This window comes from Myodes glareolus, chromosome X, assembly GCF_982192425.1.
Source record: "Myodes glareolus chromosome X, mMyoGla1.1, whole genome shotgun sequence".
Taxonomy (NCBI): Eukaryota; Metazoa; Chordata; class Mammalia; order Rodentia; family Cricetidae; genus Myodes; species Myodes glareolus.
In genome coordinates, this window is record NC_142053.1 from 132,189,493 (window position 1) to 132,204,817 (window position 15,325).

At 46.0% G+C, this 15,325-nt stretch overlaps 1 protein-coding gene across 1 annotated transcript; it reads left to right on the plus strand.

Annotated features, from left to right (window-relative positions):
- Positions 1-8: 8 nt before the first annotated feature.
- Positions 9-13,860, plus strand: LOC125417945 (E3 ubiquitin-protein ligase RNF26-like). Its single transcript, XM_085684914.2, has one exon. The coding sequence runs from the start codon at positions 12,233-12,235 to the stop codon at positions 13,526-13,528; it is 1,296 nt and encodes a 431-aa protein (XP_085541040.1). The 5' UTR covers positions 9-12,232; the 3' UTR covers positions 13,529-13,860.
- The last annotated feature ends 1,465 nt before the right edge of the window (positions 13,861-15,325 follow it).

Below are 15,325 nucleotides of genomic sequence, written 5' to 3' on the forward strand. Positions count from 1 at the left end.
CACTATGTTGTCCAAACTGAACTTGAACTTGTGTGAAGCTACCATAGCCAGCCTCTAGTAAAGAGTTATAAAATGAATCAGCAAGGGAGGTAAGATGCACAATGATATAAACCATGAATAAGCATGGTTAGGGACCAACGGATACAATCAGCAAACAGGAGTAAGCTTGGGAAAGAAGCTCAGGAACTCCAGGATTGCTGGATATGATGTATGCCGTGCTAGCCCCCCCTTGCATAAGCTCCCCTTGTGGAGACTAGACACCAGCCTTAAGAAAAGCCTGTTCTCAGCCAGGCTGTGGTCTTTAATCCCAACACTTGGGAGACAGAGGCAGGCGGATCTCTATGAGTTCAGTACAGCCTGGTCTACACAGCTAGTTCCAGGATGGCCAGGTCTACAGAGAGAAATCCTGTCTTGGCGGGGGAGGAGGGGGCTTGACTGAATATCAGTCATTCTATTTTTTAAAATTCCATTTTAAAAAAAATAATCCAGCCAGGCAGTAGTCGCACACACCTTTAATTCCAGCACTTGGGAGGCATAGGCAGGCAGATTTTTCGAGTTCAAGGCTAATCTGTTCTACAAAACAAGTTTCTGGACAGCCAGGGCTGTACAGAGAAACCTGTCTCTAAAAACAAAACAAAACTCCATATGGCCTCATACCAGCTCTGGGATGTGTGGGGTGGAGGTCCAGGCATCAGGAGAACTGCTTTCCCAAAAAAGGTGCCCTGTGTTAGTCTCCTGTTCCTTCTTTGCTTGGTGGTTTCTACAGTTTTTATATTTGCTGTTTTTTGTTACTGCTTTTAATTACATTTTAATTTTTTTATTTAAATTTTTCTATACAGTATATTTTGGTAGTATTTTTCCTCTTCTCCAACCCTTCCAGATCTTCCTCACCTCACTATCTAGTTAACTTTATGTCCTTTTGTTTTTTTCAAACAGGGTCTCGCTGTGTAGACCTGACTGTCCAAACTGCTCTATAGACCAGACTGACCTTGAACTCAGAGAGATCCACCACCTCCAGAGTTCTGGGTTAAATGTGTGAATTTCTACACCTGACTTGTTGTTTGTTTTTCCTCCAACTTGCTATGTAATAGTGGCTTGCCCCGTAAATTGATCCTCCTGCCTCAGTTTCCTAAGTGCTGTGATCATAGATGTATGCCCCCATTGTAATGGATTAATAAAAATGCTACAGGAGCCCTGGTGGTGGCAGGCAGCAGAAACGCTGCAGGTCCCCAAGTGGCAGCAGATAGCGGGCCATGTGGTTGCAGGCAGTGGGCAGGGGGTCCTAAGAGCAGCCAATCCTAGGCAGGGACTGTGCATGAGCCACGAGATGGCTGTGGCGGGCAAGAGACAGATGGATAGGCACACCATGCAGAGTGGAGTTGGATATTTATTTAGTGGTTATGGAAGAGAAAGAAAGTGAGAAGAGCAGAGAGGAGGAGAGAGAGGAGAGAAGGGAAGACCAAAGCTGCCTCTCTGGGAGGGAGATAGGAAAGAGAGAGAGACTAAGGCTGCAAACAGAAAGGAAGACCTGCCTGCCTCAGCGAATGGGGAAGGGAGTGGGCGTGGCTTGTCTCTTAAAAAGACAGAAAATCATCACATTCTTTATAATAAAAAGGCTGGAGATTAGGCACCACAGGTTAAAGGAATTGGGGCGGCGGCGGATTCTCAAGACTTCTGTTTATTTGTGGGCATTGTCTTTGGGGGTGATCCTGAGAAGGCTGGGTGCTGGTCATATCCTAGTATAGCTGGTCTCTTTGCCCCTGTCCAGAGTTTGTGGTATGGAAATGTCTGGTGTCTCTTACACCTATTTAAATTATTGGCAGAACAGAAGACAAAGTTAAATTAAGGAAAAAATTTTTAGAGCCAGGGAATTGAGGGGGATGTAGCTGACCTGTTTAAGGTGGATCCTTCAATTTGGCTCCCTGGAACTCACAAGAATTCTTTGGGTTTGTAAAAACAGAAGTTTTAGACATACACATTGTATAAACAGTAGCATATTTATGTCAGAATGACTGTGACAGACATAATGTCTGTCATTTCATTTTGCACATTTCATTTTGCACAATGAAAAATATTTTTAAGACTATGGAAGGCACAATGAGAGAAGTTTGATAACTTGTATTTGTCCTCACACCTTTATAACTTGCAGGTACAGACCTTAATAGCTTGTAACTGTGATTTACTGACATTTGTTTGATGAGGTCCTTTTAAACTGACAAAACCTCTCAGCTGTCAAACTGCATCAGAGATCTTTGAGAAGGACAAAATTTTACTTGAGTTACTGATTAAAAAACAACAGAGAACTTACTTGGTTGGCCCAGAGCTACTCCTCAGGGTTCTCCATGGTCACTGAAGGTTGTATTTGCCTTGTGCTGTTTAGCACAGGGCCTGCCAGGCTCCAGAAGATCCTGTGGGCTGAGAAATCTGTAGGAAGGCAAGCCGACCTTGACCTGAGAAGCTAGGCTTTCTATTGCAGAGGTTCTGTCCACGACAGGAGATCTTTAGTTTAGATGAAAGACAGTTTTGTCCGGTGATCAGTGCTTGGCAATTGAAGCGAATTGCAGATGGACGTTGTTCTGTGCCCATTTGTCTTCTGTCTTCTTTGGAGGAAATAGAGTGCTGCTGCTAGGAGCCAACCTGTGTCTTTTTGTTATGAAAAGTTTTTTTTAATAATTAAATATTTAAATGCCATATATCCTAGGATTCTGAGCAGCTGAGAGCTGTTTATCAGGTAAAACTACAGTATAGAATCTGCCTGGAGTGCTGGGTCTGAGCTTGACCGCACTGGCTCTTAACAGGTAAGATTTACACTAGTAAAAAGACAGAAATAAGAAAAAACTGCTTGCAATAGAAGGTTAATGGCAGAACTGACAATAGTAGAGAACATCTTAATACATTTTAAATGAGGGTTGCATTGCCTGCTCTTCCAAAGGTCCTGAGTTCAATTCCCAGCAACCACATGGTGGCTCACAACCATCTGTAATGGGGTCTGGTGCCCTCTTCTGGCCTGCAGGCATACACACAGACAGAATATGGTATACATAATAAATAAATATTTAAGAAAAAAAAAGATTGGAAAAACTTGGTCGCCTGACCTGGCTCTCAGTTAAAATGGCGGTGATGTCACCCATGTAACAGTTAACACTGGGGAACCAGGCAGGGAATACTTCAGTAAAGATGGCGAAACTTGGTCACCTGACCTGGCTGTCAGCCAGGATGGCGGCAAAGTCACCTGACCCCAGACAAATTGGCAGTGGTCACATGTTGTATGAAAAAGCCACGATTTTTGAACTGCAGGGATTTTAAGCTTAATAAGAGAGACCTAGAGGTGTGATCTACCCTGTGGCTGAGCCGCCATGCCACAAGCCGGAGAGGGGAACAAAAGGCCAGAACTGAAAAAAGCCATCTCGTGGATCCCACCAGTCTTGTTGGCAGCAGTAATCATGGCAGGGTCCATTTGCCTGTGTGCTGACAGTAGTTAGAAAGCTCCCGCTGACAGTAGTCAGAAAGCTCCCATAAAAGTGGAGCTGGCGGGACACCGGCAGAGTGAGGGTAAGAGCTGAAGAAGTAGGACATTAAGGCCTGTGGTTTTTGGGGGCCTCTAAAAGGCTTCCCAGGGGAGATGCTGGATTGATGGGTTTGGATGGCTTGCTTCCCATAGTTGAAATGGTAAAAACCCAGAAAACAGCAACACCACAAGGCCCACAGTAAGATGTCTCTTGACTGTGGGCGGGGGTGTGAATCAATGCGACCTTTGGAAGACCCATGGGAGGGCGTCCCCCAGGCCACGAGTGGGAAGGTAAGGCCTGACTGGAACCGGTGTTGGGGCGACTCAAGCCAGAAAGGCCAGAGGCTGCTCCAAGCGGCCTTTTACAGTGAGGGAAAAAAAAAAGAATCTGAGGGACCCTGAGCTCCCAGTCGAATGTACTGCACAGAGTGTGCAGTGCCAGCGTGGGAGGACTGACCCCAGGTCAGTCTGGTCATGATTTTAACTAAGGGAAGCAATCCACAAATGAATGTCAGCAAAGTGCACACCCTTAGCCTTGAAGACCATGGTTGGGGTTAGTTTCCCCGTTTCTAGGAACACCAAACGGCTGCCGGAGCTCAACGGTCAATTCCTCGGGTTCAAAAAAATGGTTTAGCTGACCAGAATGAGGAAACTCACTAACTGAAGCCAGTATTATTTGGAGAAATCACACTCAGGCATATGGAACACATGGTTGTTGTGAAGAATTTCCTGGTTCCGGATCCCGACCCTAGGAGAGGTGCTTGGGGTGGGAGAGCCTCTCGAGTCTCAGCACCAATGTAATGGATTATTAAAAATGCTACAGGATCCTTGGTGGTGGCAGGCAGCAGAAATGCTGCAGGTCCCCAAGCAGCAGCAGGCAGTGGGCCATGTGGTGGCAGGCAGGGGGCAGGGGGTCCCGAGAACAGCCAGTCCTAGGCAGGGACTGTGCATGAGACCATGCTGTAGGTCTCCCAAGGTGGCTGGTTCTGGGCAGCGAGCCACGTGGTGGTGGCTGCGGGCAAGAGACAGATGTATAGGCATGCCTTGCAGAGTGGAGTTGGATATTTATTTAGTGGTTATGAAAGGGAAGGGAGAAGAGCAGAGAGAAGAGAGAGAGGAAGAGAAAGGAGAGACCAAAGCTGCCTCTCTGGGAGGGAGATAGAAAAGAGAGAGAGAGAGAGAGACTAAGGCTGCAAGCAGGAAGGAAGATCTGCCTGCCTCAGCAGATGGGGGAGGGAGTGGGCGTGGCTTGTCTCTTAAAGAGACGGAACAATCATTACACCCATACTAGTTCTGTTTTGTTTTTAGACAGGTTCTCATTAGTATAGCCTAGACTCACCTAGAACTCCTAAGTTGTCTACCTCTCAAGTGCTGGAATTATAGATTTTTTTTTTTGTTTTTCGAGACAGGGTTTCTCCGAAACTTTGGAGCCTGTCCTGGAACTAGCTCTTGTAGATCAGCCTGGCCTCAAACTCACAGAGGTCTGCCTGCCTCTTCCTCCCAAGTGCTGGGATTAAAGATCCACCACCACTGCCTAGTTTATTGATTTTTTTAAAGACTAATTTCTTGGTGTGGGGGTAGGTACACCTGCTCTGGTGCATATGTACAGGTCAGAGGAAAGCTTTCCAGGATCAAATTTGGGTAGCAAGGCCCTATGGCAACCCAGTTTATTTTTTTTAAGGGTGACCATAATATATGCAGAAATGAGTCTCATTTGGGGAGAGAAGAGGTATGAGAAAGATTATCCTGGGTGGACATCTCCCAAGTTCTGTTATTCTGTCCAAACCCCTAATGGGATAAACATTGTCTCTACTGGGCTCATGGATGATATATAAATACTACAAGTCGCTGCAAGGAGATGGGAACTTCCATATAAAATTGGTGCATCTGGAGACAAAGAAAGGTGCAGTCCCCTAGGGCCTCTGAAAGTCCCAACAAGAGCCTTGTGGCCCTCTGTAATGGCAGTTGTTCTTCCTTGAACAACTCAGTGCCTAGCAATTCATGGCCACTCTATCGACCTTTTCCTTTTCCTAGGAAGGAAAAGATGGGTTGAGGTTTGTAGATTTGCACCGCACCCAATTAGAACCCAGCCGTGCAGCCATTCGTGAGCTTGGAACTACAGCTGCAGTGCTCTGATGGACAAGATTCCATCATAATTAGAGTATCAGGGTCTCTGTGGGGCACTACCACTCTCCCTGCATCCCTGCACACACAGGCCCTGGCCCTCTAGCCTTTGGGGAACAAGCTCCTCTGTGGATCTAAGTAAGCTTGCCACCTGCTGGAGTTTTACTTGCTGAATTCCAAGTCCTGAATTCCCATGAGGGGCGGGGTCCAGACCCCACCCCCTTCCCATCTTTTGGTGCTCCCTAAGATTGCTATAGACCCTCCCTGAGTATCTGCCTGGGCCGTGCTACACTGGGCGCCTTACTTATTACCTGACTTTTGCCAGCCTGTACACTTGGTCTAGACTGGCCTCAGCCTCACTCCTCAAGCTTAAAAGCAGCAGTCCTCTGCGGCATATCCATCCATGCTCCAGGAGATGCAGCTTCTCAAATCCTAAACTCCAGTTCCCAGTTTCTACCACCAGGGTGCAGCTCAATCTTTGCAACTTGGAAGTGGTTCTCTCAGCTTGCTCTGCTGGATGCATAACTTGACTGCACTCGGCCACATTGTACTCTTTCTTCCTGACCCAGCAAGGACATTAGGTGGTTTCTGTGCAAAAGAGCAGGCCCAGATTCCTAAGCTTGGTGGGAGGGGTTACTCTGCAAACGGGATTTTGTGCTGCTAAAATCTTAAATTCGAAATGCAAAAAAAAAAAAAAAAAAAAAGATGAAAAGAGAAAGAAATGGGAGAGAGACTAAAGACTAAAACAAACCTCAGGTGAGAACTGAAGCAGCCTCGGACCTAGGGTGATTGGGGCTCTGCAGAGACCCTGAAAAGGCAGGAGATAGACACAGTAGAGAGAGACATTACATAATAGGAGAAAGTCCTTATGATTATTCCACAGGGTGATTGATAGCCAGAGAATACAAAGAACTAAAGAAAAGAAAAATTGAGGGCTGGAGAGATGGCTTAGTGGTTAAGAACATTGACTGCTCTTCCAGAGGACCAGGGTTCAATTCCCAGCACCCACATGGCAGCTCACAACTGTCTGGAACTCCTGTTCTAGAGATCTGACACCCTCACACAGATGTACATGCAGGTAAAACACCAGTGTACATAAAATAAAAATAAATCATTTTTAAAAGTTGAGCCCCCCAATCATAAACAATACAATCAGTAAATGGCAAATGAACTAAGCAGAAACTTCTTAAAAGAAGCATAAATGGTCAGTATTGTGAAAAGTTCAGCATCTTGCCATGCTGGTGGTATTTTATGTACTCTGGAGCCAGAGGTAGGAAGATCTCTGTGAGTTTGAGACAAGCCTGGTCTATATAGTGAGTTCCGGGTCTACATATAGAGACCCTGTCTTCACAAAACAAAATGGAAAAAAAAAAGTTCAACATCTTTAGCTATCAGGGAAAAGGAAATTAAAATTCCATCGAGATTCCATCTTTCTGAAGTACAAATTGCTGTCACCAAATGGTAGGGGTACGGGAATGAGGGATGCTTTATAAAGTATTGCTGGGAATGTAATAGAAATCAGTAGAAAGTTTACACAAAAAACAAAAACTAACAACCCAGCTCTGCTACTCCCAGCTGTGTGCCTAAAGGAGCCACCATTTCACAAGACACTTGCACAGTCATATTCATTGCAACACCATGCACAGTAAATCATTGGAGAATCTGCTTAGGTGATTGTCAGCAGGAGCGGAGAAAGAAAATGTGAGGAAACAGTAAAGAGAAGCCAGATGTAACGAGCGCATTGATGCTGGAGAGCCTGATGCAGGTTTGAAGCATTCTGCCAGCTGAGCTATACCCCCAGCTCTGAATAGCTCTTTAAAAATGTTCATTTAAAAATTGTCATCAAATAGACATAAACTAAAATTTATCATTTTAATCATCCAGAGACTCTAGGAGGAAAGCCTGATTCAGATTTTCCTATACTCTCAGTTAACAATCAGAATAGAAAACTTGTGACCAGGTAGGTAGGTGTCTTCTAATCAATTCTATCTTCACACAGTGTGTACTTGGACTTAGCATTACCTTGTTTCTGTGACCTCAGTTCCAATAGACTGCCCCCTCCACTTCTCATGCTAATTACAAAGTCCAGGTGGTTTTACTTGTTTTTCTTTTCTTTCCTTTCCTTTTCTTTTCTTTTTTTTTTTTTTTTTGGTCTCCCCCTACATGGGGGTGGGGGAGATAGGCGGGATAGCCACACAGCACTCTACTGTGAACACCTAGAAGTACTTACTGTGCTTTTGATTGACAGACTAGAAACAGGTTCCCCCAAGTTCCTCTTCGTTTTGATTAATGTGCTAGGGCAATACTTTACTTACCTTGTTATTATAATAGTTGCTACAGAGGATATTGATTAAACACCAAAGGAAGAGGTGGATAGGGCTGGGGATGGGGGCAGGGACAGAGACTCATACCCTCTGCAGGGGTATCAATCTCAAGAAACTACTATGTGTTCAGCTAAACAGAACCCCTTCGAATCTAGTCCTTTTCAGCATGTTTATGAACACAATTCATTACAACCATGGTCCATAAACATGAACCTTTTGCCAGTCTCTGGAGAAGTTGGGGGTGGGGCCCAAGTCCCAGCTTTCTAATTCCATTTGGCATCTGGTCACCCAGCCCCCAGCTCTGAAGCTACCTAGAGGCGGTCAGTCAACAGGCAATCATTAGCATGTAAAAAGATAATCATTTTGAATATTCCAAGCATTTTAGGAATTGCATTCCAGGAAACAGAAGCAAAGATCAAAAATGTATTTTACAAAAATCACAACCATTTTAAAGCATAGAGTTGAGCTAAAGGCATCAAATAAGTTCACATTGCTAAAGCAACCAGCACCATTGCTCTTCTCTGCAACTCTGGAACTCTTGTGGTATTTTGTTTGTATGTTTTGAAACAAGATCCCCTGTAGTATAGGCTGACCTCTACCTAGCTCTGCAACTGAGGCTGATCTGGATGTGCTTCTGATCCTCCTGCCTCTACCTTCTGGGTATTGGGATCACACTGCACTGCCTTTCCCAACCCTTTGTGTGGCGCTAGGGATAGAAGAGTTCAAGGGTGCTAGGCAAGCACTCTTATCAACTGAGCTATGTCCCAAGACACTGGAAACTTCGTTTAAAACTTTTTTGTGCTGTTGGAGATGGAATCCAGGGCCTCAAGAATGCTGAGCAACTCTACCTCTGAGTTACATCCCCAAACCTTTCCTTTGTCTACTTCAAGTTCGAACCTTACTTAGCTACTGATGAACACTTGACCTCCTTCTATTTGTAAGCTGATTTATATGCTGATTTGAATAGTAAAGTACATATTTGGGCAGTAATTCATACATTTTTATTGACTTTTTTTCCTTAAAATATTCAGCTGGAGATTTGGAGGTATAAGTCAGTGGTAGGGTGCTTATCTTACATACTTGAGACCCTGAATTTGGATCTCCCAATATGAAAAATATTCAACTGGAGTTTGAGGTTGTATTACAATTCTATGGCAGTGCTGAGGGCTTGCCTAGTAAATGTGAGGCCCTAGGTTGGACCCCCCCTAGCACCACAAATAATGTGTATCAGTTTGGAAAGAATGTATATTGTCACCGGGCAGTGGTGGCACACGCCTTTAATCCCAGCACTCAGGAGGCAGAGGCAGGTGGACCTCTGTGAGTTCTAGGCCAGTCTGGTTTATAGAGTTACTTCCAGGACAGGCTCCAAAGCTACAGAGAAACCCTGTCTCGAAAAAGAAAAAAAAAGAATATTTTGTTTCTAAGCAGCATTTTGCTCTAGGCCAGGTTGGCCTGGAGTTCTGTAACCCTAGCTGGTCATCATCTCAAGGCGCGCTCTCTGCCTCATGTCCTCAAGCTCTGGGCTTACAAGGATCAGCCACTATTACAGGCTGAAAATGTAAAAGTGGGGATGCAACTTAGTAATAAGAGTGATTGTCTAGTATCAAGGCACTGAGTGTTGTAATCTGCTGGCCTACTCTGACACCTGGATACCCTGTCCCTTTAAGAGACAAGCTCCCAATCCCCCCCTCCCCTTTCCACCAAGACAAGCAGATCTTCCACCTCTTCTCAAGCCTGCTCTCTTGCTCTCTCTCTCTGTGTCCTTCCTTCCTTCTGGAGAGGCAACTTCTGTTTCTCTCTCCCTTCTCCTCCCCTTCTCCCCTTCCCCCCTTCCATCTCCCCCTCCATAACCCACTAAATAAACTCTATATCCCAGCTCTCTCTGCATGGCGTATCTGTCTGTCTCTCACTCTCCATGGTCTCCTACCCGCAAAAGGTGGCCTGCCCCTGCCACCCCTACCCCTTGTGGGACTGCTGCCCCTCATGGGGCTGGTCTCAGGTCCTACCTCTTTATAAATGATAACACTGAGTCTGAATCCCAGCATCACACACACACACACACACAGTAATAATATGATGGCCTAGTACAGTGTGGTGTGAACTTGCAGTTCTAACTACTTAGGCTAGGAAGGAACAGTACTTGATTTTGGTAATTTAGGACCAGCCTGAATAGAATAGCAAGAACACTTCTTTTTTTGTTTGTTTGTTTGTTTTTGGTTTTGGTTTTGGTTTTTAGTTTTTCGAGACAGGGTTTCTCTGTAGGTTTGGAGCCTGTCCTGGTACTCACTCTATAGATCAGGCTGGTCTCAAACTCACAGAAATCCACCTGCCTCTGCCTCCTGAGTGCTGGGATTAAAGGTGTGCGCTACCACCGCCCAGCAAGAACACTTCATTTTTAAGATGTTTAAGAACTATTTTATCTGGTTCAATTCCCAACACTCACATGGTTGCTCACAACTTCTGTCACTCCAGCTCCAGGGAATCTGACATCTCCTGACCTTTGCAAGCAGCAGACATATACACATGAACACTCATAATTGTGTGTGTGAGAGAGAGAGAGAGAAAAATAAAAGAGAGAGAGGGGGAAGGAGGGGGAGGAAGGGAAGGAGGGAGAGAGAGGTGTATCTACAAAGGCAAAAATAGCATGTTTTGAATCCCTTGGAGCTGGAGTTACAGGCAGATGTGAGGTGCCCAACAAGGGTAGTAGGAACTGAGATTAGATCCTCCTCAAGAACAGTGCATGTTCTTAGTCAACCACTAAAGTATCACTCCAGTCCCTTTGAAAGGATTTTTAAAGCATGTAATAATTGTTAAAAGTGAGGGTTTTCTTCTGACATTCCCTCACATGCCTGAATGAACTTCATTCATATTTACCTCATTTCTCTTCAGCCTTGTGTCTTCTTTTCTCCTTCCACATGCACAGTTGAATTGTTTTTTGTTGCAAGAACCGTTTCAAAACAGTTTTCATAATATGTAATTGTTTCATAAAAGTTTTATGAAATGTGTCTTCATGTATTCAAATCATCTTTTTACTATTATTATTTTGGTTTTTTCAAGATAGGATTTCTCTGTGTAACAGCTCTGGCTGTCTTGGAACTCACTCTGTAGAGCAGGCTGGCCTCGAACTCACAGAGATTGACCTGTCTCTGCCACCAAAGTGCTGGGATTAAAGGTGTGCGCAGCCGCCTCCACCACCACCTAGTTTACACTAGTTTTATGTTAATACAGCCTTCAAATTGTAGTCAGGGTTTAGATAGACGCTTTGGATCCCATCCCCAGCACTACAAAACAAACAAGTCGATAGTAAATAGGCAGGGTTTTTTTGTTTTTCGTTTTTGTTTGTTTGTTGGTTGGTTTGTTTGTTTTGGTCAGGAGTGAGGGTTTAGGGATGGGATGGGGAAATGGGACTCAGTAGAGGAGCATTTGCTTAATATGTGCAAGGCCTTGGGCCCCATTCCCATCCCTCCAGGGGAGTCAGGGAGAAAGAAGTCAAGGCTTGAATTAGTGTGTTTCCTACTCCCCCCCCACCCCCCAGACAGGGTTTCTCTGTAGCTTTGGAGTCTGTTCTGGAACTCACTCTGTAGACCAGGCTGGCCTCGAACTCACAGAGATCTGCCTGCCTGCCTCTGCCTCCCGAGTGCTGGGATTAAAGGCATGTGTCACCACTGCCCAGTGTGTGTTTCGTTCTTAAGATTCTCTCAAGGTGTCGTCACAATGTCATCTGAGGCCTGATCAGGGAAGCAGTCACTTCAAAAGCCTTTACAATTATAAAACAGAGAGAGAGAGAGAGAGAGAGAGCCGCTGCAAGCAGGAGGACAAGGGGCCGGGCGGGATGGGCACCTGCGTGGCTGGACCTTGAGTCGTGCCCAGCCTGCGCTGCCCCCACCCGGCCCCGCCCCCCTCCCCGGAAGGGCCTGGCTTTTCCCGATCCTGTCCCCTCATTCCTGGTCTCCTCCAGGTCTGACCGATTCCCCGGGCCTCCTTGCCGCTCCAAGCTTCTAAAACGGAGGGATTTCCTACAATTCTACTCAGTCACTTTGGACGTATTCTGCCTCTTCGCTTCCTAACAGCCTGCTTCCTAACAGCCCGCCTTCCAAACCGGGACTCCCTTCCCTCTCCTAAGAGTCTTCCCTCCAACCCACTTCAGACCTTGTTCTCCCCCTGGGTTAGGCATTCACATCCCCTCCAAATTAACCCCCGCCAACTCTCCAAATACTTGACACCGCCTTCACTGAGGAGCCAGCCTTGATTTTGTACTGAACACCACAGCCCTATCATGGAGGCTATGCTCCCCGTGGTAAACTGGACGGGCCAAGTGCTGGACTGGATGGGCCCAGTGCTGGAATGGTTGACTTTCGTGTTGGACCTCAACTTCCTGCTTGTGTCCTTCCTCCTGACAAACTTGGCCTGGCTTTTGGGCTTCATCTACAACCTGCCATACACGGTCCTGACTTATTTTCTCCACTTTGGGCGAGTCCTGCTCTCGTTGCTGGCCTTGGTTGAAGCACTGGTCGAATTTACCTTTGTGGGTTTGCAGCCCATGTGTGCTTTTCTCTACAGCTGCTACTCCAGCTTGGAGAGCTTGAAGCTACTAGGGCACCTGGCTTCTCATGCAGCACTGAGGAGCCGAGAAATACTCAACAGGGGCATCCTGAGCGTGGTCTCCAATGGCCATGCTTGGCTGCACCAGGCCTGTGACATCTGTGGCATTGCCATGAGCCTGGTGGCCTATGTGATCAACAGTCTGGTCAACATCTGCCTCATCGGCACTCAGAACCTCTTCTCCCTGGTGCTGGCCCTGTGGGCTGCCGTGGCAGGGCCTCTGTGGCGGATGACAGACGTGCTGGCTGCTTTCCTTGCTCACCTTTCTAGCAGTGCGGTGGCCATGGCCAACCTCCTCTGGACCCCCTGCCAGCTAGGGCTAGAGCTGTTGGTCTCAGTGGTCCTCCTGGCCGGCTCTATGCTTTCCAACCTTACTATTTTCGTGTTGCTGGTTTGTGTGCTGGCAGTGACTTTGACTGTGTTATACTCAGACTTTACCTTGAGGCTGGCCGCCCGAGCACTCAATCAGCTCCATGTCCGACTATCCTACCACCGGCTCCGAGAGGATGTTGTTCGGCTCTCTCGCCTGGCACTGGGTCTGGAGGTCTGGCGCCAAGTCTGGAGACTAAGCTTGCAGCTGGCCAGCTGGCCGAATCGGGGAGAAGTGCCGGGGGCCCCCCAAGGTAGTGCCAGGAGGGTGTCTTCAGCCAGAATCCAGGGACAGGACAATCTTCGTGAAGGAGAAGAGGCTATCAGGACCAACAGGACGGCACCCGCTAGAGGCCGAGAGAGACTCGATGAGGATGAACCGACAGCATGGCAAGACCCTTGGAGACTGCTGGAGGAGCACGAGGAGAGGAAGAGATGTGTCATCTGCCAGGACCAGAGCAAGACCGTACTGCTTCTGCCCTGTCGGCACTTGTGCCTGTGCCAGGCCTGCACCGAGATCCTCATGCACCAACCTATCTACTTCCGTAACTGCCCACTCTGCCGCCGCCGCATTCTGCAAACCCTCAATGTCTACCTCTGATGACTCCCTCCGTGCCCGCCCACCCTCTGCCCTCCACATACTGAGACCGCATCAGCATTTTGTCTCTGGGTTTTGGCTAAACCGGAATTTGCTACCATTTACCCTGAGGCACTCAGTTTCAGGGTGAACTTCAGGAGGAATATCCAGATTTCTGCTCATTCCCTCACACCTCACATGGCACTGAACAAGGCATCCTCCTGGTCTCTCTGTGGCATTCTGCATTTCCCTAGGGTTCAAACAAGGGGCTAGGCACCATTAGGTCTGCCTGCCCAGTTTCTATGAATAAACACCTGTTAATAGTTCTAAAAAAATAAATAAAACATATAGAAGAATGAAGGGCTTCAGTTTCCTATTGAATGTTCAATGAAGAGTACTCCTTAGCTCCTATAGTCTAGCCAACCAGCCTCTAGCTTTTGCCACTTAAAATGCCCCAAGTTGCCAGGCGTAGTGTACCCACCTTTAATCCCAGCACTTGGGAGGCAGAGGCAGATGGATCTCTCTGTGAGTTTGAAGCCAGCCAGGCTACACAGAGAAACCCTGTCTGGGAGGCAAAGTGGGGTATATGCCTCAGGTGGCTGCTTGCTTTAACAAAAGCAGCAGAGTAATTAAGAGTCTCCTCAGTAGATGGTTGTTTCATCTTTAATGTACAAATATGTTACATATAAGCTGTCAGACACTTGATAGGAGTAGGTTATATAATAAAAGATGTGAACATCAAGACATGGGAGAAATAGAAGCCATCACAAGTGTGTGTACATTATATTGGTGTTTAATCTTCAGGTCTAGAAAGAAATGTACTTTTTTGTGTGTGATTTGAGGCAGAGTCTCACTATGCAGCCCTGGCTGGCCTTGCACTTACTGTGTAGCCCCAACTGGCCTTAGACTTGCAACCATCCTCCTGCCCCAGGCTTCCATGAAAGCACTCAGGAAAAGATTTCCAATGTGATATTATCTGTGACCCTGGGGATATATAGACATAACCAATAGATTAGATACATCCTAGGCCACACAGATGTATCTTCTTTCCCCTGTTTTTTTGGCAGGGTCTTGTATATAGCCCAGGTTAGGCTGAAACTCACTATCCTCCAGCCTCAGCTTTCCAAGTTCTAGAATTATAGGAGTGATCCAGTGGAGTTGGCTCTTTACTTTTATTTATTTTTTATAATTTATTTTTATTTTATATATATTGTTGTACTACCTGCATATATATCTGTATAAGGGTGTTGGATCCCCTGGAACAAGTTTACAGACTGACTGGTGTCAGCTGCCATGTGGGTGCTGGGAATTGAACCCAGGTCCTCTGGAAGAGCAGCTAGTGCTCTTAATCCATTGAGTCATCTCCATTCCTGTTTTACTTTTATTATTTATTTTAATTTTTTTTTGGAGATAGGGTCTCAGTGTATAGCTTTGACTAACCTGAAACTTTCTATGTAGACCAGGCTGACTTTGAACTCATAGAGCACTTCCTTCTATTGTCTCCCAATTGCTGGGTTAAAAGGGGCTCACCACCATGCCTGGCTTTCCTTCACTTTTAATGTATGTCATGTCACCATACTTTGTTGTAATTCTATTTTAATTTTTTCTTTAGTTTCAATTATAAATGAAAGAAAAAAAGAAATTCTGGAACAATATCTGGACATAAATCTTTGCATTTATAGAAAACAAGTAAATACAGACAGTAAATTAAAAAAGAAATTGTGAGAGATTAAATGAGAGACTTAGAAACTAGAGGAGACAGATGGGGAAAGAAAGCTGCAGAGAGCTGAAGCCACACGAGGACAAAATAAACACAGCCAT

Bases quoted from the DNA above. Each gene is read 5' to 3' on its own strand.
- LOC125417945 (XM_085684914.2), top strand. From the start codon at position 12,233: ATGGAGGCTATGCTCCCCGTGGTAAACTGGACGGGCCAAGTGCTGGAC.